At 35.3% G+C, this 26,433-nt stretch overlaps 2 protein-coding genes across 2 annotated transcripts; both read right to left on the reverse strand.

Moving 5' to 3' along the window:
• Positions 1–92: 92 nt before the first annotated feature.
• LOC149732885 (FERM, ARHGEF and pleckstrin domain-containing protein 1-like) lies at positions 93–22,578 on the reverse strand. The gene is made up of 22 exons (XM_089882287.1): positions 22,389–22,578; positions 16,754–16,901; positions 15,344–15,520; positions 14,786–14,921; positions 14,344–14,491; positions 13,998–14,099; positions 11,674–11,846; positions 11,055–11,199; positions 10,518–10,611; positions 10,076–10,246; positions 7,463–7,552; positions 6,914–7,053; positions 5,694–5,783; positions 5,214–5,435; positions 4,608–4,794; positions 4,159–4,346; positions 3,745–3,903; positions 3,211–3,397; positions 2,730–2,902; positions 2,386–2,493; positions 1,832–1,983; positions 93–1,481 (listed from the first exon to the last, which is right to left on the reverse strand). The coding sequence occupies exons 1-22, from the start codon at positions 22,455–22,457 to the stop codon at positions 1,403–1,405; spliced, it is 3,138 nt and encodes a 1,045-aa protein (XP_089738413.1). The 5' UTR covers positions 22,458–22,578; the 3' UTR covers positions 93–1,402.
• A 1,335-nt stretch (positions 22,579–23,913) lies between these two features.
• Positions 23,914–26,242, reverse strand: LOC149732886 (uncharacterized). Its single transcript, XM_089882296.1, has 3 exons — positions 25,296–26,242; positions 24,632–24,790; positions 23,914–24,328 (listed from the first exon to the last, which is right to left on the reverse strand). The coding sequence occupies exons 1-3, from the start codon at positions 25,477–25,479 to the stop codon at positions 24,090–24,092; spliced, it is 582 nt and encodes a 193-aa protein (XP_089738422.1). The 5' UTR covers positions 25,480–26,242; the 3' UTR covers positions 23,914–24,089.
• Positions 26,243–26,433: the final 191 nt, after the last annotated feature.

A 26,433-nucleotide genomic window follows, 5' to 3' on the forward strand; every position in this document is an offset into this window, starting at 1 on the left:
AGTTACCAAGTATGTATAATTTTGTAAATGATCGTTTTTTTTGATTTTTTTTATATGGCTGACAATTTTAAACATCATATATTATCACACTGTTATTCTGAAATCATTTTATTATTTCTCCTTGGTGAATGATTGGGCACAAGTGTGCAATTACAGCGACAAATTCTGTACAGCAGGGTAAAAAATCAGCGGGTGATATTATTTGCACCGTTAACTCAAAAGCACTCATGGAATTACAAAAACTCACAAACTGTTACTGAAATACAAATCTACGTCGAGCTGAAAAAATACGCTCTTGTGCTTTTGAAACCAAGAAAATACGATTAGTTAATTTCTAGCTTTTTTCGCGCAGTTTTTTTGGTGCATAGATGATTTAAAATATCTGATGCGAAAATTTTATCAAAAATTAATGCCAAAAAGTTGGGTCAACAAAAATATATAGATTTTAATCGTCATTTTTGATTAAAAATATTAACTTCGCTGAATTATACTAATGTCAGTAACACACGATTTGAAAGTCTTGCACTACGATCAGCAATTTGAAAAATAAAATTTTAAGATTAACGAAAAACGCGGTTTAGATGAGATAAAATATACAAACATCTATTTACACTTAAACACCTTTGTTTCAGGAGAACAAAGGCAAGATAAAACAATGTTTTGTCAACAGGTGCCACTTACTACTAACACGTACCTTCTACATTAAAATAATAAACTAAAAAAAGTTTTCCACTTGAAAATTACTATAGTCCAATGTTTTAAAGAAAAAAAAAAGTGAAATTTAGGAAAAAAAATCAGTTACTAATAACTTGAAAATTCATGATAAGTTATGGTTAAGTTAAAAAAAATGTATAGACTAAATACTAGGGCTCTGAAAGTGATAGTTTATTTTACGTAGTTTTAATTTGTGAACATTTTATAATTTTTTAAATTTAAAATAGAGTTTAAATTGTGGGCTATAGTGTAAAGAGCCGATAGTAGACAGACTATACAATGCATTCAGGTCTGTTATAAGAAGAAAAAACGAAAAAATATTTTATCAAAATGGATGTTAATTGCTCAATCTGTTAATCATGTCGTTAAAACAAAAAAAAGTAAAAAAAAATCGGGGATAAAAATAATCGCATATTGTATTTAACACAATGAAAAACGAGATCTGGCTTATTTAATTATTGTGCAACTGTAAATAATTTGTTAAAATGGCTCTTCCAGCACCGTAGTGTACAGCTCCCTATGTGTGTGCACGCTTTTGTCAGTGTGGGTGCAAAAAACGCCTCAATTGCTCAAATTACACTTTAGAAAAGTAAGGTACATGGTAGTGAAAAATTACAGGCAGCGAAAAAAATTTAAAAAAAAATATCTTTTTATAAACGGCAATCAAGTTTGCTGACGTGTCGATCTTCTATTGGTAGCTATCCATGCGACTGAAGAGACGGGTTCTCTGTGACGTCACAGTGGCACTGCTAATCACTTCAATCCATCTAAAAATATTAAAAATACTTTTCAAAACTTTTCTAAAAATATTTCTTCATTTTTTTTATTGCTTAATTTGAACATCGATGTTATAACGAATGGCGTTGCCTGCCATGCAAGAATACACACTTTTTATTTATTCATTCACTCATTTATTTACTATTTTATTTATTTATTCAACCATTTATTTATTCATTCATATATTTACTCTTTTAATCATTTTTTTTTTGCTTTTTTAGAGAGAATTTTTTTGCTTTATTAGGAGTTAGGACACCAATGTTATATCGTTTGGCGTTGCCCGCCACACAAGAATAAATAGGTTTTATTTATTCAATTTATTTATTAATGCATTCGTCACCTGTTGTAAGTATATTGACTTTCAGCCCTGAAGAAATACACGTGGGTTTTAAACTTGAGTTTGAAAACGAAATCTTTCCGTATTCCATCGGCTTCAGTTGGTGAATTGATGGTGTAACCGAGCAGTGGAAGGCTTGCTAGTGGTGATTCATCCTATAGTGGAAATTCAATGTTTAATAAAAAAGTGTTCGTGTAGTATTAGAGGCAAAATTAGTATTATATATAGTAGGGTGGGGCAAGATGGAAAACTTTATTATTCTACTTTCTCATCCCATCTGTGTAGTAAACAAAGAACATTCCAAGAATTATAAAACTGTATCCTCATGAGTCCCATAGACTGTTGTTAATTGTTTAAAACACGATCAAGACATTTAGAAATTATGTGCTAAAGGTGTATCTTGATTTTTGAATATTGTGTAAATTAAATATTGTTTTTACCGGGAACCTGGGATTGAGGCCAGCGTTGGACTATTGCACAAAGACCAAAAAGTGTCATACATCAACAACTGGACTGTTATTTTAATAAAATACTGTACCAGCCATCAAACTGTTTACCTGGTTTGACTTGTAGAAGAATAGACAGAAATTGGTGAAAACAACCCACAACTTTTGCCAACCGTTTGAATTCTTGAATTTTCTCAACAAATATCCACTTAGTTGATTCTGTTGGAAAAAAGATCGAACTTTCTTGTTTATTTTTGTTATGTAGTCCATATAAATTGTAACATGTAAAGCCCATGTAAAATATTTAGCTTTTTATGTAAAAAACGTTTTAAACAAAAAATTTTTTTCAAAACAAACTTGGTTAAAAAACTTTTTTATAAACATTGTTTAAAAACTTAGTTTGAAAATTAAAACTGTTTTTTAAAAAAAGGAAAAATCGTAAAAGTTTCACCCACCTTTAGCGAGACCAGGTGATCCGACGAGCTGACACTTGTGTTGCGATGCCAACAGACATGCATAGTGGCGTTGGATCGATGCTGCATCGGGGGTTTCAATCTTTCCATCGAGTTACGAACCGAGCCCTCGCCATCTTCCGAGGATTGCTCCATGGAGAGGCGACTCAGAGATCCTGGAAAGAAGTCGATAATTTAATGATGATCTTTTATTTGTTTTAAGGACATAGGCGTTGCGTTAATCATTAGGGGTAGAGTCACTCCAAATTTTAAAATAAATCACCCTATCTCTCAACACCACAGTTTTAAACCTAAAACAGCTTTTACTTTGCTGTCAGGTAGCTAAACAACAAGCAGAGCTAAAGCAAAGTATATTTGCACTCACTACTTTAATCAAAAATAATAAAAAATTAATCACTTTATTCCACCAAAATTTAATCACTTTATCACATCAGTCATTTGATGAAATGTCTAGTAATCCCACCTGCAGCATTGTTAAGGGGCGACTCATACATTTCCATTTCTCTCCCAGCTCGTGCAATGGCGACACTGAAGTCCTCCAGCCATTTATCCATCTCTTCCTGCGTTGCTGCGGCAACGATGACCGTCTTGGAAGCGGAGAGAATACTGAAACAATTCGGAACCGCGCTCTCGCCTTCATTTACCTCAATCTAGAGAAAAATTAAATCTTGTAAGTAATTTTTGGTTGTTGACTTCAGCTCAGAAAATAAGATTTGTAAACTTTTTAGTTTTTGGAAAAATAGTAGTATTTTAAATAGGGTAAAATGTAATTATTCAGATATGAATTATTTTTTGTACAGTATATTTTGGCCTAAAATAAAAAATATATTTGTTGTGTGTTTTTTTTTTCCTAAAAAAAAAGAGATAACAATCCCTTGAATCAAATCCTTCACCCAAGGAGTTAAAATACATTTGTAAACAGAAGTGTTGGAGTTATGAACCTAATCTGACAAAAACCCTATGCCCTCAAGGGCCTTGTTTCAAATCTACCACTTACGATCATTCCTTGCAAAGGAAGTTCAGCATGGACCTTGAATTGGTTGGTAGAAGTGACCCCTTTGCTTGTATATACAAGGCAGTCAGAGAAGAGGAAGAAGAGTCTTTGTTGGAATCCTTTCCGCGATAATTTGTATAAACTTCCCTCTCTAATAAAAGTCTGAAGAAAAACCAATGATAAGAATTTCAACTATGCTTTAAAATTCAATAAAGATAAAGTTTTCAATTTAATTCAAATCTGGTAAAGTTTTTTACGAACAGCCACCCACAGGTTAAAGTTACTCCTGTAAAACAGAAATCACAAAACTCCTTTTTTTGTCACGATTCTTATCCTGCGGGATTCGTTTTTATCCAAAAAACGTCCAACATGTGCACACTTGTCAAATTTATGCTATGATTCAGCCACAGCTCATACCCGGTTAGGTTTCAACAAATGTTCCACGCCAATCAAGTCACGTCTCAACTGCGCCATCTTCTGGAGGTTGTGAGCTCGCTTGAGACGCTCCTGGGTGGCAGTACAGAGCACACATGCTTCCTTGTAAGCTGATTGTAGATCAGGATGTTGCTGTAATGTTGATTCAGCCTCATAGTAGTTCATTAAACCTGGAAAAATGTAAAAAATTGATAAAGTAAATACAAAAGTTAAACATAACAAGGCATTGTTTTTAAACAAACACAGTTATTCTTTTTATTCAATAAATCAATTAATAATATAAAATATAAACATAAATAAACTCAAAATAAATTTTGGATCTAAAAAATTTAAATAAAAATAAATAAAAAAATATAGAAAAAAACAACTTATACTACATTTCATTTCTCATTCGAGTTTAAAAAAGTGAATAAACAATAAAAATAACTCACGCTCAGTAATCAACTTGTAGTGTGCGATTCTCTGCATAGGTTTGAGTAGGAAAGAGTTGAACGGCAGGTAGCAAACTTTCTGTAGTTCAAACTCCCGGTACAGAGATTCAAACTTTGGTTCTGCGTCTCCAACTTCTTCAATTGCTGTGATGAGCGATTCACCATTCTCAAGCGAAGCAAGATATTTCTGTGTGTATGGGTGGCTTGAATAAAAAAACATTTTTGAGGGGAATATAAAAATTGTACAGTACTGTGGGGGAGAATGGGACAAAGTGAGAAAGGATATTTCTGTGTACATGGATGGTAAGAAAATATTTTACGAAAAATTATTTTTTAACAGTAAAATATATTTTAACCATAAAAATTATATTTTAGCAATATTTTGTCTCTTTAAATACAGTAACGAAGATCTGATAAATTGAAACAGTTTCTTTAATTTTTTGTTGCTGACCAATTCTTAGCTTTTTGTAACGATAAGGCAACGACAGTCATTATAACAAAGTTATTCTGTTTCATACACATCATGCCTGCCTACGAGTTACTTGTATGTAACTTTGTGAGTGATTATTTTATATTTTTTAAACAAAAAACGCCAAAAAGGTAAACCTTCAACACAAGCATGTGGCTCAACATCAGATCATCGACGAGTTGATCGTTGGTGGCTCCTGTTGATCCTCTCCCCTCCCAGGACGATAATCGATCATCCAAGGTACAGAGGAACTGCTGGTGAAGAGCCACAAGTGATCCGATTCCTCCAAAGAGCTGGTTCGCCGTGTTTTCGGGAAGAAGAGATTCAGAACCTTCTTTCTGTAGTGCTGACTTGAACCACTGGAAAAAATTTAAAAAATCGTTAATTTCAATGTCACTTTTTATCACAGAATGTAAAGTCTAGCTAAATACCAGACGAAATGTCAAAAAACACTACTTTTTATACCAGATAAGCCGCAAAAACAATATTAACATTACGGTTGGTAGCAGAAGTAACAGAATACAAAATCTTAAGTTCGATAAAAAAACATAATTCAGAATTAAAAAGCATTTATAAATCCACAACACAAAGCAATAATCAAGTAAACTGGTACTTACTGTTGTGATAACTTCTAAATCTTTAACATATGTTCGTTCAGTTGTAAGTATTTCCTTTGCAATGTAGTAAGCTTGTGATGACGGGTAGCGCTGTAAGGATAAAATGTAAGGATGAAAATTAGAAACTTGCTGAAGTCAACGTGATACAATAAATTCCTAAATATCTTTATATTTAGGAATGCAGTAACTCGGTAACACGATTTTATGGAAATATGCGGTTTAAAAAGTTTTAGTCTGAATATGAGTAAACATAGGGGGCATGGGAGCCTATTTATATTAAGAGCCCTTGAGCAAAATAATGATTTATTGAGTACAGCATGGGTTTTAAGAGCTGCGGTTTAGAGTGTTGTGTGTGAATAAGTAGGACAGAGTGTTAGGAGTGTCAATTTGTTAAATTTAAATAAACTTAAGTGACATTGCATCCTCCCCCAAAAGAAAACACATTAATTTAAAGAATTCAAACACAGAGTCATTCACAAAATTTTGTAAACTTCAATGGCTAAAATAAAACCTTTTTATAGTAAAAGCTTGGTTGCTACTTGCTAGCTATGGCACAATTATTTTAAACTTGAAGTTACAGAGCCATTTAACACTTGGAGTGAAAGCTTAAATGAGATTGAAACAAAGGGATCAGGAAACTATTATTTATGCGAGTATGTTTGAAATATGGCTAAGATAAGAATGACATTTTCGACAAAACAAAACAGTTTGTGTTTCAAATTACTGTTTACAGGTAAAATTTTTAAACAACCCCAATTTAGCGGTTTTGGTTAACTCCCCATGTTTGGCAAGTTTTGTAAAATTATTATTATTTTAATTTCTGTTTAGTTAAACGATGGTAAACGTGCTGATTTTCATGCAGCCCATTAGTGACCACTGAGTTGGAGCAATGTATTTAAAACTGTCTTTAAAATAAAACTTATCACGTGTTTAGTCCGCTTACAGTTTCATCAATTGGTATTTAAACCAATCAATTGTTTATAAATTTGAAAAACCTCATTTACATTAAAACTAATCTAATGTTTTGTTCACATTAGAATTAAAACAGATGTTTAGTTTAAAGTTACGAAACGTTTTTGATCAGTTGTTCAGATAACGTTAAAACTAATAAGGTATTCAGTTAGAGACTAAAACTGATCAGTTGTTGTTTTAATCAAAACTCATTTACTTATCAGATGTTTAGTTCACATTAAAACTCCTTAGATGTTGGGTTAACTTACCGTTTCACTGCTCAGCGATGACGTGGACTTCAGCCCTCTAGTGGAGAGAAGTCCAGGAGGTGAAACAACGCTCGATGCAACGGATCCGTTAACCGAAAGTGCGGAAACTTCAGTGAGATCATTGGGGTCGGACATGCCACCTAACAGAAAAATCCAGTGTTTTTTAGAAAAAGGTAAGGATCTGGTGCTACGAAAATGTAACAAACAAAATCAAGTCCAACTAAATGTATTAAACAAATATATATTTCGCCTAAAAAGGTAAGGATCTGGTGCTACGAAAATGTAACAAACAAAATCAAGTCCAACCAAATGTTTAAACAAATATATATTTCGCCTACATCACATCGACACTCTCTTCTTCAAATTAAAATTTTCAAACAAGTGTCCTTAAGTTTTAGGAAACTAAAAATTCATGTTTATATTACTATGTTGCTTCTGCTACCTGGCAATGTAAAGACACACTGGACAAGACATATAATGGCCATTTCTACAACTCATTCATTCATTTATTGTTATCACATTAGGACTATTGTTGTAGGAAATATTTACCTGAATGTAGATTAACAGGGGATGGAAGAGGTACCGCTTGCTCAGCAGATTTTGACTCATTCTGTGACTCAGCAGTTTGAGCAGTGGTGTCTGAATATTTAAAAAAATGAGCTCATAACGTTTGTTTTACCAAGATGTTTAAAACGGTTTTACAAAAAATTCAACATACAATGTTTATGATTTTACAAATGTAAAAATGTTTGAAATAAAACAATTTACTAAAGAAAAAATGTAACATTTTTTTTTTGTTTTACAACTTTTAGAGACAGAAATTTTTTTGAAAGTAAGAAACTAGTTAAAACAGGTTTGTGTTAGTTTAATAAGTCAGTTATAACTAGTTAGAACAGGTTGTTATTTTAGTTGACAAAATGCAAAGTTACCTTAATGTTGAAGAAAAGGTTGTTAAAAGTATAATTTCCCAATCACAAATGACAAATTGTAGTAAATACCTGTAAATAACTCAACCTGCAACTTAAATAAAAGGTTCCATATTCTAAGAACACCACTGTTTAACCTTAAAACCTAAAACCTGCATAATTTCTGTGTATTTTTCCTTCTAAATTTTAAAACTCATTTTTTGCCTTGTTTAACTTATTCTGTTCAAAAGTTGAAGAAATATTTGTTTCAAACCTAACAGCAACTTTATTTTACGCAAAGTAACTCAAAACAACGAACATAAGTTAATAGACACAGAAATTCCACCGTTCGATTGTAAAAAATGTACAGTTTTGGCTTGATGAACAAGTTCACAGTAAAAATGCACAATGAATAAAAATGGGAGATGACAAATTTAAAATGAACTTTGTGTGAAAGTTTTGGCTGAAATTTAATGACAAATAGTTTGTTTTTGGGCTCTTATCGTAAAAGGATTAAACTTGGTGGGTAAAACTATTAAAACATCATTTGTTTAATGCAAGGAACTGATATTTTCATGGCTTTATGGACTTTTATAATAAAAAATTTAAAAGCACGGATGCAGAAATTTACGGCTACCTTTTTTGGCAATTTTGCTACATTTTGAAACGCCTGAATTTCTAATCAGGGAAATTTGTTGACAAATAAAATGTTTTAAATCAGTAACACAGAAGGCCCGGCTACAAATGACAACTGAGAGAAAGGCGAGGCACCGCATCATGCAACATGCAGTTAATGGAAGAAATAAGAGCAAACAGCCAACTCCTAACACAAGTCAGGAATTCTTTTAACCAAGCGCCAACAAAATCCGATTTAATTTAAACCAATTTTGTGTTGTTTTTTTTCTCACTGATTTTAGCAAAATTACAGCCAACTGCGAAAATTTCGACACTGATTCGAAAAGCAAAGCATTTCTTCTAGCACCTCACACCTGACCTGGTTCTCAAAGTTGAAGCGTGTCTTCATAATTGTGGTTTCTATACAACCCTGGACCAAAACTCTCGTTGTTGTTCGCGTTACGGCCAACCAGAGACACATTATTGTTGTTAAATCCATCGGAAACATTATAGAATGAGGTATCAGCTTCTTGCATGGAAAGAACATCCACACTGCTCGATAACTGATGTCTATTTGGAGGAGCTGTGTGCTGATCCAGTTTATCCACAGATAAAGACTCGCGGATTCGGTCAAACGAAGCTTCCATCTCAACTGCAAAGGAAGAGAGAGCATCGTTGCTCCCATAGTCAGGTGCAGTGTAGTGGTCGTCAAACTTCATGGCAATGGGTGTGAGTATGTCTTTTGGAGGTAGGATTCGCTTATTAGGGGTTGTGAGTCTGAATTCACCATCAGACATCATTTCGTCTTCATACATCTCGTTCTCGCTGTCGTCTAAATCCGACCCTTCGTTGGAGCCGTTACACGCGAGAGTTCTAGTGGCGATGTCGAGCTCATGGAGAGCTTTGTCGATATCGGAATCCATGTTCGATGTTTCAGCATCATCTGGGATAGGGGGGCGAGTTGGTACGGAGTAGAATCCCGCTTTTATCATCTTCTGTTCAAGTGCTGCATACTGGCTTGGTGTTCGTGGCTCTCCACCTCCCATACCAGGTATGCTAACTTCACTGGCAGAAAGACTGATGGTCTGGTTTTGATCATGGATGCTTTTCAATGCTGGGTTTTGGGGCCCAGCGCTCAGGTTTTTCGAGGCGTTAGATTCACTTCTTCGCGGCGGTTTTCGAAGTTTTACTTTGATGTTGAGGTCATCTGTGTTGATGTACTCTGCTGGAGTGTTTCCATTCATTTTCGGCCACTGACGAACTGGAGCAGGGGTGCTTCGTGCCGATTTAGGAGGTAAAGGGGGCGGAGAAGGGAATGTATCGCTTGTATCGTCGCCGTCGTCCTGCCCCGTTGGGGGTGGTGGGGGTGGAGGAGGGGGTAGGGGGTGACTGTTGTATTTATAGCTCGAACTACTGCCTGACCTGGTGGAGTTAGACCTGGACTTGCTTATTCTGCTGGCTGGGCTGTCTGCTGAACTGGTGTTGGATTTAAGAGTATCTCGCGCATTCTCACTGTTGTCATTTGTGGGGGAAGTCGTTATTATTACGTCGTGCCCGTTCAAGATATCAGGGCTTTTTAGTGACGAGCGATCACTGTTATTCGAGTTAATATGTCCGTCATGCATCACGCTGCTGTTGTTACCTGGTGCCTCGTCAGGCGTCTCATGGCTTGGCACCGATACTACGCTGCTGTGGAGGTGTTCACTTTCAACTTGCCACGCAGCAGTTGCCATGCTTGAAGGCGACAACTCCTCTGGTTTTTCTTCCTTTTGTGAATAAACCAAACCATCTCCTTTAGAAGCCATGGTTAAGTCTGTGGAAAAAGAAGCATTATTTTCAAACCTAAAAAAGGGGTATTTCCAAACTTTTGGGAAAAAGTGTTTTTCTACAAACTTCAACAAAAAAAAAGTCCTAAAAGAAAGAAAAAGAAGAAAACAAAAAAAGTCCTAAACAAAGGCAGAATTGGGTCATCACCCCAAATTTAACAGCTAGTTTTATTTTAGGGCAGAATTGGCTCATACAACTAAGTTTTACTGTTACTTTTATTTAAATACATATTCAATGTAGTGTTAGTTGTTACACACCTGGTGTGGTTGTAACATGACCATTGACCTCAGCTTCTGTTTTGATTGGACTTGGTATACCAGAGTTGTCATGTTCCGTGGAGATTACTGACGGCTGTAACCAATGTTTCAATAATGAAGTAAAAACAATATTTCAATATAAAAATTTAAGGCACCACAACATAAAACATAATTTGTTCTTTTTCATAGGAATGCGTGTCTAACTATTCGGATTTTAATAAGTTTGCCCTCAACATAGAAGTAAGCTGTTTTATTTTACATGGGTGAGGTGTTATTTGGGTAAGGTGCCATTTAAGCTAGATTTGGCCCATTATCTCAACCCAAAAGTGGGATGTTCTATTCTATATAGATCAGGTGGTCTATAGGTTAGGAGTGATTCAGGCCAGATTCGAACCACTACCATAACACCCCCATTACTACAACACAGAGGTGGGCTGTTTTATTCTATATTGTTATATATGGGTGAAGTGTGATTTAGGCTCAATTTGTCCCATTCCCCAAAACCCCCATTACTCCAACACAGAAGTAGCCTCTTACCGTAACAGTTATAGCTGGAGAGTTAAACTGTGGTGTTCGGTTGTTTGGTTGGATGGTTGGTTTCCTCGCTGAAGCTCGAACAAACGTTGTACGACGGAAGTTGCTGTTGCGTACTAACTCATGAAGCTGTTTCTGAGTTTTGCCGCTGGGTGTAATACGAAAATATGGTCAGTAATATAATTGTATAGGGATGCATATTCAAATGATTGTACAGGAAAATATGGTCATATCTAGGAATATTTTTAAAAAATATGGTCAATTATAAGGTTGTATAGAAAAACATATTCATATTTGCAGTTGTATAGGAAAATATGGTTAGTTCTGATTCGGTAGCATTTTTATAAAGCTATATTTAACATAGTACTTTCAGTAAATTTTAGGCAGGAAAAAATTGTCAGATTGTATGGGAAAATGTGCTTGGGTATTAATGGTAGAGGGAATAAAGTCAATTTTTTTTATAATTTCATATGTGAGTAATATAAAGTTTCTGGCTGTGATGTAACAGCCAGGCAAGGATAAGTGTTCAAGGTTATACAAACTTGGACTAACAAGAGTACGCCTAATATTTAAGTTAATACATTATAGCAATTCCTATAGTGATACCCACAACATAACACACCTATATCTAAACGTAGATCCTCTCTTGATTATCTTTGGTTTTGGGGCTGGGTCTGGGTGAATTTCGAGTCGGAAGAATGCATGATACTCGATACAGTGACGCCAGAAGTTTTTACAAGTGTCTCGTGAAGCCATAACGAAAACTAGGATATCTCCAACATTTTGACCATTTTTCTATAATATAAATGAACGAATGTAACTTGTTTTATCCTCACGTTGCTGGAAAATTACATTCGTTATAACACTGGTGTTCACACACCCCGTGCCAGCTTACGAGTTACTATGTATGTTACTTTGTAAGTGTGTACATAGGCGTCAAATCCCGGGGTGCCGGGGTGGCGGTGCCACCCCGGAAGCAGAACGTGGGGTGGCGAAATACGTATGGCCACCCCGGTTTTCGTTAGGCAATGCTTGTATTTTTTCCAAGTACAGCGTAAAAAACACTAATATTATCAGTAAACGTAAATCAGAGCACGCGTTCGCAGAGAGCGCTCTCTAGTCTGTTTCTTTTATAAAAATGAGAGAAAGCTTTATGAGCAAGCGTTCGCATGAAGCACTCTTTACGCTCTCGCCTGTTTCTTTTTTAGAAACGAGAGAACGGTTATGAGCACGCGTTCGCATGGAGCACGCTCTATCCTGTTTCTTTTCAGAAAACGAGAGAATGCTTTGTGAGCACGATCTGCTCGCATTAGGAGAAAGCCACGGCCTATGCGTTTATTTCTACGTAAAGTAAGGAATGACATGCCAAATATATGCGACACAACAGCAATTCAATAATACATCGATATTTTTCAACATAGTTACAATTTACACGTTTATTGTTTTCGTCATAATAGCTATTAAAAAGTATTTGCATTTTTTACGTGGATTCGCTAGAAATCTGGTTAAATTCGTCGAATTAATGTTGAAACGGGAGTAAGCGAATGCCTTTTATACGATCTTATAGCATGCATTGGTTACGGTTTAACTTTAGTATTACGCGTTACGCAGCACGTTAATTCTAAACGTTACAGTAGCGGTTGTGACGTATTAAAAGATGGTCAAACTTACAGGTGCAGGCTTGCGCAATATCCTACGATTTTTATTTCTACCACAATTATGATTGTAACATCAAGGGTTGGAATTACGCAATACGAAAGTCACGATAATGGATTGCATCACAATGCTATTTTTGACGTAATGTATCGCCCCAAGTTGGTATTTCTTAACATCTGACCTTACGGTAATGGATGACATCACAATACAGCTTGTGATGTAACAGTTACGTTGGTGGGCGTACGTTTAATTAACAGTAACATAAATCTAGCCAGAAGTTAAAGCGTAACCACTGGAGATTCAATCGTCGACCGTAATCGCGAATGGTTTTTTTTATAAAATACGCAAATCGTATGCGCTTGTTTACTTCATTTTGAAGCACGCTTACGTTAGGGATGCAGTAACATCGCCTGTTTAACCGGGTTATTGTTTGTTTAGCCGAATTGTAATACCTTCGTACGGGCCATCGCAGGCTCGCGTCAGTAAAAATGCGGTTTCTAGAAAGTTACGTATCGTATGACGTCATAACCTAAAACGTAACTGCAATCTCGCCACCCCAGTTTTCGTCTGAATGCTTAATGTTTCGACGCCTATGAGTGTGTATAAATCCAAAGATTGTAATATGCTTGTACCATGCTACCAGACAGAAACCCACAAGTTATTCAGTAACAAGTGAGCTCTGCAAATATTAGCGGTGATAACAAAGGTGTTAAGTTAGGCATTGCCGGTAGTTAGGGATATACACTTAGGGTTTAGGAATTTAAGCTTCATAACTAACTCTAAACTGCAACCTGTAATGGCTTTAATTCACCCAATGGCACTTTGAAAAAAATATATATTTAAGTATAAATACCATATATGGAGAACCCAATTTAAAAAAAAAAAATTTTATCATATTTTACAGATTTAAAACACATTACAAATTCGACAAAATAAATTAATACCTAAACACAACAGTATAAATTTTATGCTGCATAAAACAGCAATGCGTAATTGGAAATAGAAATACTTTATTTTGCCTAATTTATTAAAATAGAATTAAAACATACTTTGAACACCTATATAAAAAAAAACTAAAAAAAACATGTTAAAAAATGTCTGACCACTATTTATATGTACGTATATAATATTTGACTGTTACGTATGTATAAAATGTCCGACTTTTATGATTGTATAGTATTAAATATCCCATTCATTATTAAAAATACAAGTTTTGTCTTTGTTTCACATTTACACAGCATTATGGAGACTTAATTTGTAACAAGACGCCATTACAATACAAAGACTTACGTCAACGCTGGTTTCAGTTCTTAGTTTGATCAGGAATCGTTTTTTCTTAAAGCTAAGTTTTCGGATTCGCGCCCAGTTAAACGTGTTGATTTTGGAATTGCCCTGAAAGTAAAATATTAAAAAAATGATCGCTGTCTTTAAAATACTATTACTATGTCATACATTTAAAAGCTAAATGTATTATGTATACATATATACTAGTAAAACCCAAATAAAAACCCATTACAGCACACTTCAAAATGATGATTTTACATATTTTTACAAGGTATATTTTACACTTCACACACAAAAAAAATAAATTCACTTTAAAAAAAAACTAAAAAAATATTAAATTAACTAGACTCACCCTAAACACCACGACCCCCATATGCGCCACTGCAAGCTTAATGTCGGTGTTTTCCTGGTCTTTCGCCGGTAGCAGCCTTAGTCCATATTGTTCAAGGCGACGAACAATGTCTAGAAGGTGGTAGTCGGAGTCTGCTTTCGTTTCACCACTGAATTAGACAGGATATGGTTAGGTAAAATTCATGAAAAAGAGTTGAAATTTGCTATTTTGCTAAGTCGCTTGTTTCACAACAATACTAAATTGCTATTTTTACACATATTACAGATTAGCAAAAAAGTAGCCTTGAAAAAAAAATTATACCCTTGTTTGTTGTTTGGCTTAAGGTGCCAAAATTTCGCAAATCTTAACAAAAATAACACATTTTTTAAATCCTAACAAAAACAATATATATTATATATATAACATATAGGCAACTTTGTAAAAATGAAATACTTTTTCTTACGTTCGAATTTTATGATTTTCGGAAACTTTGACGAGCAAATCATGCTCGTTCATGTCCACTAGTGGGGGTAAGAGCTTAAGATCTCGTAAGTAGGATAAGTCGGAACAATCGAATGAATTCCAATCTCCGAACTCAGCTGTGAGACAATGGATTCAATTATTGGCAGATTGGGATTAACTGCTATAAATTATTAAACTTGTTCTTTCGATATTCACTAATAACAAAGTACACAACATAGAAACAATGTACAGTATTTGAAAAACGGTGCTAGTGAAAAATCCTCACACTACATTATCTGCTAACTGCCGAACCTAACCACCAACCTCTAAACCCCAAACCCTATAACCACTAGTCCCTCCCCCTAACTACCAACCTCCAACACTAATCTATAACAAATCAAAGGATTCTTCACTAGTGCTGAAAAAGAAATAAACAAGTCTTGCGTGAAGAATCCTCCCTCTATATAACCCCTATAACCCTTAACTACCAACCTCGAACACTTTCCACCAGCTTAATCTGTAATGTATTGGTAAAAAAAGCAATAGACAAAACCCTTACATTGGGCTATGTATGAAGCCATGACCACCAATGTGTTCTCATTACAAGGTAGCAGGCCATCAACAATATCCTGCTTAACTTGTAAAGCAAACAAGTAGCGGGTATATTCCTCTTGTAGTTGACCGGGGTCTGGTGGGAAAAACTTGACCACGAAGTGTAGAACCACATTGCTGATGTCTGTAGGATATTATAGGTAAAGTTTCAAAATAAAAGAAATTTTATTTAAAATTGGTGAGATCCTAGAGGCTAAATGTGTCTGTACTGTAGGGATATAATGGTTAAAGTTTGAATTGAAAACATCCCATTTTACATGGGCAAGGTTTTTAAATATTAAATTGAAAAAAAGGATTTATATTTTACATGGGTGAGATTCTATATTAAGGTAAAATCGCTAAAATGTGTCTGTAGAAATATTATTGCTTTCAACATTTTAAATTGAAAGAAATTTAATTCTACATGGGTAAGGTCCCATGAGCAAAATGTCTACAGACCAGAATATAGATCTAATTTTAACTCATTAGTCTTTATTTTACCCATTTCCTCAATTAAAAGCAATATTGAATTCATTTTGGGGATTTAAGGAAGTATGCTAAAAAGGCATTTTTTTGTCAACTGAAAGTTTCTGATACAGCAAGCAATTAAATGGAACACAAGAATGCAACCAAACGAACAAAATTCTTTCAGCCTGTCATAAAAGTCAGTGTGAAGTAATTTCCATGTGAAATTTCAGTTTTACAGTGGCAGCATATGGTGAGACAAAAGTGTTTCACACAGAAACTGGATACTGGCTGTTTATATTAGTATTACACAAGCTTAAACCAACAGTTGCTCGTAAATTTTGGTTCACTGCTTGCCATAAACTTTTATATAAAAAATCTTTAGGTACATATAATACACCAGTACTTTACAAGCAAAGGGATTAATAATGAATGGTTAGAACAGATTGCAAAAGAAAAATAGCCTATATAAGCGCATTGTGACTGGTATGCAAAAGTCCAATGACTCTCTAAGCTTTCTACAATGTCTCCCTTAGACAATAGAAACACCTAGCAGATTATACACAAGTTAATAAGTATGAATATTATAGTTCTGTATAGGCCTATCCATTTATCATGCAAAGTTAGAACTAATCTATCAGAATGTATTCATTAAAGATTTATTGATAAATAGATACTTTATTAGTTTTTTCTAGTTATCAATAAAGTAAGCAAAATTAGAACTAATCTATCAGAATGTATTCATTAAAGAATTATTAATAAATAGATACTTTATTAGTTTTTTTCTAGTTATCAATAAAGTAAAACTATTAAATTGATCTAACAAATTGTCCACCTTAAAAAAATATTGATGCAACTAAATTGAACCATTACTTTATAAACAGTCATCGCGTAACATGCAATTTATCCGTACTTGTAATTTGGCTTTTGATTTTCTTAAGTGGATCCAGAAAGACTCTGTTTCCTTGCCTGTCTGTGTATTGGATGCCAAAGTAATCGGATTCCAGTAAATTGATATCCTTCATTACTGACTGTAGGAGCATGTTACCGTAGCTTTTAACCTGTGGAAACAATCACTTAGATTATCTAAATAAAAACAAACTATTATTAGAGAGGCCTACCAATGAGTAATGACAATCACTTAATTTTTTTTAATAGTCAAAAACCACTCACTAAAAAAGGCTTACTCACTTTGCAAAAGGTATAATGTTTGAATATTATTCATTTAAAAAACAACCTGTTATAAAGATAGTTTTGCTCACTTTGCAAAATGTATATTGTTTTTAAATTATTATATAATTATATATGATACAAATTCATAGTTTAAATATAATAAATATAAACTTAAAAACAATCTAAAACAAAAATAGTATTACAGCTAAAAATGGTAGAACAAAAATCAAATGCCAGTTATATACCAGACATTATATTAGGAGTTTAATAATAGCTGTGCTACAAGCCACAATTAATCATAATATCACATTAAAATTAAGCTATGGGTCAAAATAAGTTTGTGGTTATAAAATGAATGTAATCCCTGCATGCTAGCAGTTGGCATCTACAATTAACCACACAGTTATGTATGTAGGAAGGTGGGAATTAAAACAGGATGTTGTTAGAAGTGATCATTTCCCATTAGAGTGCAGAAGAGCAACAGACAGGAAATACTTGAACAGATTCAAACTAACAATCAATTGTAACTGGCAAGAGATATAGGAACATGTGAGAGAAATTGATTAAAAATAGATCGCTGTTTTACACTGGTGTGTGAGAAGTGACACTACTATTTTCTACCATTTCCCAGTGTAAACAAGTTTTCTGTTATTAAAATTTAAAGAATTTATTAATTTTTACATTACTGTGGAAACATTACTAAAAGATGTTATTTAATATGTATTACATAAACTTAAATATGTAAAGCTCATGTCAAAAAGTAAGTCTTAATGACAACTTAACGACAAGAGCCAATTCATAAGTTTAGTAAATACACAATAGATATATATATACAATCCAATTTATAGTGTGGAAATATGGTAGTAGAACTATTGTGTAAACGTTACAAATGAATTCGGCGCGCGTGAAATATGCCACAGCTTGGCCAATACAAACGAGCTGTTTCTCTTGCTGTTCAGACAAAGGCGGTGGATCGGTAAAACAAATGCACACGCTGTGCTCAGTGGCGATTGTAAACGCTGACGAATTCGAGACGAAGACAGCTCTGTTACGTCACAAACGGCACCGTGATTCAACAGCGATCGGGCGAAATACGAGATCACGCGACGGAGCAGTGCTTCCCAGTAATGACGGATCGATAAGATCGATCACGCGTGGTTTTTTGATTGGCAACACTAAGCTCCTCTTCACGGTGAAACGCTTCGCGGTTAAAACACATTAAATTGACAGAGCGGCTTTAAAGAGCAAAAGTACACGTCCGTAAAGGCACTGAAGTGGTCGTACATTATATTGATCGAGGGATATAGCCGGTGCTGCTTTACAGTCAGTTGCGTGAAAATTTCTTAAACCGAGATCGTGAGTTTGAATGTCGACGCTGCCGATGGCTGACAAGTGAAAAGAGAGCGACTTCGGGACAATGTCGTCACCCGCGCTTGGTTTAAATTAAGCCCAAATCCGAACAAAAGCGGTCATGGTTCATTGCACAGAAGGCGAGGACGGCTTTAAATAACGTAGCGGGTGCAACAGGAATATATTGCACCAAACTCTATACCTTTCCACGGTAGAAGTAATAATATGGACGCCAAAACGGGAGAAAAGAAAAGGGATAGATTTTGTAAGCCCAATTTCCACGTGCGGTTTGCTATGAATGGAGAATAATTACGTCATTGAAATCGAAATTACGGGGCGTATATCAAAATGGCGGCAAAGGGACAATGGTTGGAAATATTTAACACAGCGTCTGGTATTCACCAATACACGTCGGCAAATAACGGCCGGTGGGAAACTATTTTAATCGAGGTGTTTGAGAATCTTGGCAAGCTTGCAAACCATAACTCGGTCCCAGGGGATGTAGCTATTTCAGCAGCGCATTGGAGAAGCAGTCAAGACGTCTTACGGTCTATTTTTGTTGTATATACTGCAGCTTTCGAAAGTCACAATCCCTTGACATTGACTAAATCGGTTTAATTGAATTTAGGAAATGGTTTATTTGAGCGCTTCAACAGCGCGAAACAGAGTTTTAATCGCCATTATTTTATCGATCAAAATGTGATTCCTATCGACCGACGCTGTACTAGTGGGTGAGAATGTGAAAACATAAAAGTTTCACTGCTGTGGTATGCGAAGGGAGCTTACTACGTTATTTGTACAAAAGTGACATCATTTTATGATGTCTCGTAAAAATGATACGCGCTCTTGTATTGGCATCATTATTTAAGTGGCAAAAATGATAAAAAGGAGTAAAGGTCTTAGCTATGCGTATTTACACTGAGACAATTGCGATGTACGGGCAATTGGGTCGACATCAATTAACGCTGGCTTATTAAACTAGTAGCGCCATACAAGTGGGTAGGCAAATTGCCCTCTCAGTTGCTAAGCTTGAAGTGTCGATTAAAATGAGGTCGCACAGTAGGACGGCAAACTGACGCAGCAGTAGGACGCACTCGGTCGTAAATTTTGCTCTTTTACATCAACCTCTATGCAATGTAATAAGTCGTTGAGACGATTTTGCACATGCATTGTGTTTAAATTTACTGCTAATTCTGGACAATTATATGAACAACTAAAACTCTGATGCGCCTCTTCTTTAGATGGTAATTCAAACATGTCACGACTGCTTTTAATTTGGATGTTTTGGTTTCAAACATGAAATGTGGTTTGCAATATATACCACGGCGGTAACTCGTTTCAGGCACGACTTTAAAATGCGGCCAACTAGTTTGCTCTTTGCGTCACTTTTCGTTTGATATTTTGACGGAGAGTGACAGTTTCGAGTGCAGGTGATTATCTTGAAAGTAAGATGTGACGTGGCGGTTGTAAAATACCGTCGGCAGTCTTTAATTTGAAGAAATCGATGTAGATTACAGAAAATCAAACTGCAGATACTGCATAGTTCAAAATACCGTTAATAGAAGTAGGAAATGTAGTCGTATTAAAGTTTTTGTTGTTGATTACCAAAATACCCCATTTTAACTTTGTAAACGCAAAATAGCCGATTTTTTTCCTATGAGAATAAGTTATTTAAAGAAGACATTGCGCTTGCAGCTGGGGAAACGCATCTGGTGTATTCTCACGAAGATAAAGTTGTGCGGCCGTCGGGTTCAATGCCATTAGGAAACCGAAGGACAATTACGAAGCAGTGTATCGGCAAGCGGATTGGAATGCGCTGTGTGGACTGTAGTGGTTTTATAACCACGGCCAGTAATCAAGACAAAGTAGTAATAACAGTCATCAGCGGTTCCAGTAGTTTTAAGTGCTGCGTTGCAGCTGGCTGGATTTAGAGCGTGCGGGTAGTGCTGGCGGTTTAGAATTACGCAATCTTGGTTTTGTGAAAGGCCCTCTCTGTCCCACCTCGTTTTGTTCGCTCCAAAACTCGGTTATATAAACACAAATCTCGGACATCTAATCTCACAGCCCTGGACCCGCGCTGCTTTATTACAGGGGCGCGAAACAATGATAAAAGTGACGTCACAAACAAAGCCGGATACGTAAGTTAGCGCCGTTGATTAACCGTCACCATTGGAAAGGGGTCGCGCGGGTAGTGAACGTTTGAAGCATTAGGAAGGTGCGAGTTGCATACGTCAAATGTGTTATCGCTTTGTGAATGGACAATGGCGATTACGATTACTGTTGGTCAGGATTTCCTTTACTGGCCATATTGGTAATCAGTTGGAACTCACTTTTTCATTGGTCTGGTGGGAAAGTCACTGGAACATATTTAGAAAAAGATAAAATAGGATTACATTTTTAACAAAAAAAACACTAAAACTACAAAACAAATTTAATAAAAATTAAACAAAGGGAACTTGATTCTGACCAACACTCAAAACAGCAAGTTATCTATACAAGGCAGCAACATTGGGTAAAATGTACATACAACACTAGTTAAATAACTCTGTATAGTGTATATGAACACAAAGGCATACTGCCCTATACAAGATTGGCTTGTGCAAACCAGCAGTAGCACACCAGGGTATTCTATTGTCAGCACTCATCAGTATCATAAATAAACACTGTCAAAGTAAGTGTCATATAAATAGGGAGTTTCTTACAGCAAGCATTATGTATCTATGTGGTTATACAAAGGGGTGAACTACAAAATGTAAAGTTTATTTAGCTGTATTTTACTTTGCTTCAAATTGTTTAATATTTCCTTCTAGTGCTATGTAGTTATCTAGACATAGTTATATTATCATACACAACAAGACTGTCAAACTACAAAATAAAACTACAAACAATCTTATTATTAAAGATTACAGACCTTTTCCTAAAACTGACAATTAAATATGCTTCAAGGCATAGTACCTGCCCAAAAAGGTCACAAAATACATCACACGCATATAGACAATGACTTTAGATTCAATTAATATTTTATGACGTTAAACCTGACACCAAAATTGGTGATTCGCGATTGTAAAACTAATTCACTGTCACCCAATGTTGGCTGGGAAGTAAGAAATAAAAACGTAAATGTTTTTGAATGGCTAAAGCACAGAAAAAAGCCAATAAAAGAGCATTAGCTATTCAAAAATACTGCCAGCAACAGTTAAAATATATATTATAAGTCTATCACACCACAAAGCCATGGATATAAATATGATGTCCACTAAATAACATGTATAATAGAGTTTGTATTTTTGGTGACTGGTGATAGTACTGTACTATAGCACAGAAATGCAATAGACTTTAACTAATCTGTAGCTAGTTTATCCATATGTCAAAACATGAACTTTAAACTATGGGACATGTATAGGATTCTGGATTACTAATTAACTAAAACATGAATAACAAAAAACTACTAAGATAATACAATTATACAAGAAAGAATTTGATGGCATTGAAAAATGGGAGTTTTAATAGCCGACTGTATATAATGCAGTTACCAGTTTAAAGCAATTAAAGCAATGCATGACGCTGCATTGTAAGTGCAGGGTAAGCATAATGAAAATTTATTTAACGCATGCAGTGTAAACAAGATCCTGTGGCCTGAATAACCCAGTAGCTAATCTTTATTGCCGTGTCTGATTCTTACATAGTCATTAAGCCTTCTGCTACCATAAAAAATCCAGAGCACATTGGAAAAACTAAATTAGATGTTACAAATTTTTAACACATTTAAAAAAACAAATTTATAGGAAAAATTGCAACTTATTAAGTTTAGAAAGATGTCTGTATTTGAAGAAGTAAATTATATATAGCCTATATAGGTATAAAAAGATTGAATTTCAATATATATACACTTTTATAAATAGTTCTTGAAAAACTTAAACAGAAAATGGTCGAGATAATAAAAGCACTAAGTATAAAGTATAAACTTAATGTAAAACACATATTCAGTAAATTAGAATAATAAAAATAAAATATTTTTATCTCACTTTAACATCATATGTGTGAACAGAATGGTCCAACATCTGGACTTGAACTGTTGCCGATGAATGCGGCATTTTCGTTTCGTTTTCCGAAAATTTCCCTTCAGATATTAATGAAAATTACTTTAAACGGTAAAACCGCATTTTTTTCGAATTTTACTTGTAAAATTAAGTTCTGTAAATAAAAAAAAAACATAAACTCTAACAGAACTCGTTAAGAGACATATTTAATTTATCCTGACAGTAAATTCCTTCTGGAAAACTATACAAAGAAATACACGCTTGAAATTCGACTGACTTCTTTCTACGCGAACTTCAAGAAATGATTACAATCGTACTTCCGAACAAATGACGTCATCGCAATGGCTCCCTCACGAGGAGTTTTGCGGTCATGAACTTTTTCGACCCCGTGCGTTTTTTGGCGACTGTGTGAAACTCAGTAGAAGTTTAACTGGTTGTAACGGCACTAAAATAGTGCAAAACAATTAGATAAACTGATTGCTCGTTTAAAATGATCAAATAAGCAATTGGTAGCCTAATGTACACGTAAAACTAAAAAGATTTACAAACTACAAATCTACTGACTGGACAAATCTTACATATACTAATTAGTTTCTAGTTTATAACAAGTCACGAGTTTAAAAATGACTGAATGTCGATTGCATAAGTAATTCGGATGTACACGTATTACATAGCAGCTCTGGGAGCAATTATTGACTTTTATGTAGCTGGCGATTATTCTGTGTGGGTGTTCCTTATCGTAAACTACGAGTTCTGAATGTTTAAACAACACACAGCGGGAAATATCCCTAACCGAAGTTAGGCTTATCTACATTTATTTATTCCCAATACTTCTATAAACTATGCTATGCACAAATAATGCATGGAAAGACTGTTACAAATCTGTGTTTATCCTGTCATATCGATTGATTTTCCATTATGTTCTGGTTAATTTTATGCCAGCCCTCTCTTTCTCGCAATGGTGTAGACGTTGCTACAACGTTTTATATCTGGATTATACCTCAAGCAGCGATTCTAACAGATGGCTGTAATAAAAGCAACAATGTCATCTGCTGTTAGCGCTACCTTTGCCCCATTGCCGGAAAGTCCTTGACTTGAAATAATGGGGGTTTCCAGCATTGCCACCTCATTAAACACTGTATATCCTCCCAACTCGCTGTACGGATTAAAGTTAAGGGTGTCGTAAAAACTTTCAGCGATATATTTCTCATGTCCATAATACAGTAGGGTGGGGGAAGATAAGACACCTTATCATTCTATTTTCTCGTCCCATTTGGTAGTAAGCAAAGAACATTCAAAGAGTTATAACACTGTATCCTTACGACTCTCATAGGCCGTTGTCACTTGTTTAAAATACGATCAGGATATTTGGATATTATGTGCTTAAAGTGTCTCATCTTCCCCCACCACACTATGTAAGAAAGAATGTAAATTATATGTCCTGGAGTGACAGGCGACTAGAGTCGTAATAACACAGGGAAACATACAGTGTGTTTCAAGAACAAAGTAATACGTGTTCAATTTGTTTTTTATTCGAGAAAAAGCGAAACAATTAGACAGGCTACAATTCACGTATTTAATCATGCTCATTTTTATACAGCAATAACAAGATAGGAAATCTTAAAAATGATGGAATTACAACTGACATGCAACTTATTATTTTTCATACAATTGCCTACAGTCTTCTTATTCTGCAATTAGAAGATTTTTTCCTAGTGCGTCTTGATGACTGCCTTCGTAGGCTAAACCTGCAGCAGGTAAGAAAATGCCAGCTCCCAGCCAGGTAAGCCATATGGAATAGCCGTAGCCGGCACTGTACACAAATTCCACAGCCGCTGCGTTGTTATCAATGATTACACCTGAACTGTTGACTGGTTGGCAAATCAGTGCACTGTACACGCACACGGAGACGATCAAGCAAGCAACTGAGAAAATATAATAATAAACAATTTCTCCAACCCAGTGGTCACTATTGGGTTGACCAAATTATTTGCTATGCATAGACAAAATAACAAAAAAAACAGCATCTGTGGTGTACCAAAAAGGGTCGTAATCTTTTGCACATCCAATGAGACTTTTTACCTTCGCGTACTAAAGTGCCAACGTCATCAAACGTTTCCGAGTGTCATGTTTCATAGCCTATACACCTGGTATTTTCTTGGATTTACCATGGATTAAACCAAAAAAATACAACAATCGGATTAAGCTCATGCAGCTATACCACTTACATGCTAAGCAATAGTACGAAAGCAGGATGTTGCCATAGGAAGTCGTTTGGAATCTTTTCGCGACAACAAAAACATTGAATAAAAGACCAAGGGAACCGATAATTACACCAGCCATCATCATGCCACGGACTGCCATGAACCAAGTTGCGTAGAAGAACTCTGCGCAAGTGTTTAGGTTATGTTAGATTCAACAGAATGTGTTTTTAATAATGTGCACTTTTTAATGATTAAATGTAATTATTTATCTGTAGCGACGCAAGGGCAGTTAATGTAACACGATTGTTTTGTTTCACACACCTCGTGCCTGCTTATGAGTTACGACGTCTGTAACTCTATGGATAATTTAACTACCAAACAAAGTAGTGACCATTAACTTTGGTGCAATAGCTAAACTAGGGTTACATATCTATGTATGGCCCCAACTGCTCCACTACTCGCCCTATAACAGCATGCAGCTTTTTAGTATAGGGTGGGAGAAGACGGGACACTTTTATCACATAACATCCAAATATCCTAATCGTTTTTTAATAATTAAGGACGGTCTACGAGAGTCGTGAGGGTACGGTTTTATAAATCTTTAAATTATCTGTGTTTACCACCAAATCGGACGAGAAAACGGATTAAAAAGGTGTCCCATCTTCCCCCCTACCTACTTTACATATACCTTCGGTATAAGAATGGTCAGCCCACGAATGCGAGACTCCGTTTTCGTCAGTTAATGTCCATAGACCTATTTTATTTCCACGGGCGACAGTCCATTCTGGAGTAGCTATTCCAATTACAGCAAGGATCAAGGCCAAGGCACCTGCGAATAATGCGGCCACGAAAGGCTTCCGTCCACGATCCATGAAAAAGATACCAAAAACTATACAATTCTTACACGACACTGCCTTTGTCCTGCTTGAAAAGTTATGAGAGAAAAATTGACACTGAAATTCTGTTACATACGTTCCGAACTAACCTTATGTCAAGATAGTTAGAATTGGCATATACCCTGTCCGTTTATAAACCTTATTAAGACCATAGTACACAACTGACTTACGTAAACTATAATACCCCAACACTTAAAACGACTATTATGTAGTTCAATATTTTATAGGGTGCAGTTGTAAGCGTAGGCTACTATACCATAGGTCTATATACACTAGAGCAGTTCTATGCGGTAGCGTGTGAAAAGATGGGACACCTTTAGCACATAATATCCAAATATCCTGATCTTTAAACAACTATAACGGTCTATGGGAGTCTTAAGTAGGCTATACGATTTTATAATTTTTGAATATTCTTTGTTTACTACCAATTGGGACAAGAAAATATAGAACGAGCAGGTTAAGGGTCCAGGTTTTAACAGTCTACCGATAGCCCTACTTATAATTGCACTGATCTTATAAAACGCGATTTTAACATTACATTACTATACCTTTCCTGTTATTACACAACATTCTAGCTTACAGGTTGATTTCTTTGTGAAACTGCATGAGATTAATCTGTAACTAGCACACTGTTTGCTGCAGGAAAACTTCTCCGAATGTTTGTTTAAGGACAACCTATTATTCAACTGTTCGCTAAATATTAACCGTGAACGTAAATCGCATTATATAAGCAGAGAGACTTGATATATAGCCTCATCTCTGCCTTAACGAATAACAGGTCAAACGTGTGTATGCATACACCAAAGACTTTGGCGGACCATTCGGTATATATTGGTACATCGATTATCAATCTGTCAAATTATAGAAGAATAACATAGTGGATATCTTACTTTGCCTAATAAAGGTCCATTTTCCCTGCCTACAACGTTA

The sequence above is a fragment of the Ciona robusta genome, chromosome 8, assembly GCF_009617815.1.
Source record: "Ciona robusta chromosome 8, ASM961781v2".
Taxonomy (NCBI): Eukaryota; Metazoa; Chordata; class Ascidiacea; order Phlebobranchia; family Cionidae; genus Ciona; species Ciona robusta.

Excerpts from the sequence above, each read along its gene's own strand:
- LOC149732885 (XM_089882287.1), bottom strand. The coding sequence starts at position 22,457 with ATGCCGCATTCATCGGCAACAGTTCAAGTCCAGATGTTGGACCATTCT. Across the intron at positions 11,847-13,997 it reads GAACTGAAACCAGCGTTGAC|AAAAATGGTCAAAATGTTGG; the intron begins GTAAGTCTTTGT and ends TTTATATTATAG. Across the intron at positions 1,984-2,385 it reads TCTTCTACAAGTCAAACCAG|GATGAATCACCACTAGCAAG; the intron begins GTAAACAGTTTG and ends TTTCCACTATAG.
- LOC149732886 (XM_089882296.1), bottom strand. The coding sequence starts at position 25,479 with ATGGATCGTGGACGGAAGCCTTTCGTGGCCGCATTATTCGCAGGTGCC. Across the intron at positions 24,791-25,295 it reads TGACCATTCTTATACCGAAG|AGTTCTTCTACGCAACTTGG; the intron begins GTATATGTAAAG and ends ACACTTGCGCAG. Across the intron at positions 24,329-24,631 it reads TTCGTACTATTGCTTAGCAT|TTGCTTGCTTGATCGTCTCC; the intron begins GTAAGTGGTATA and ends ATATTTTCTCAG.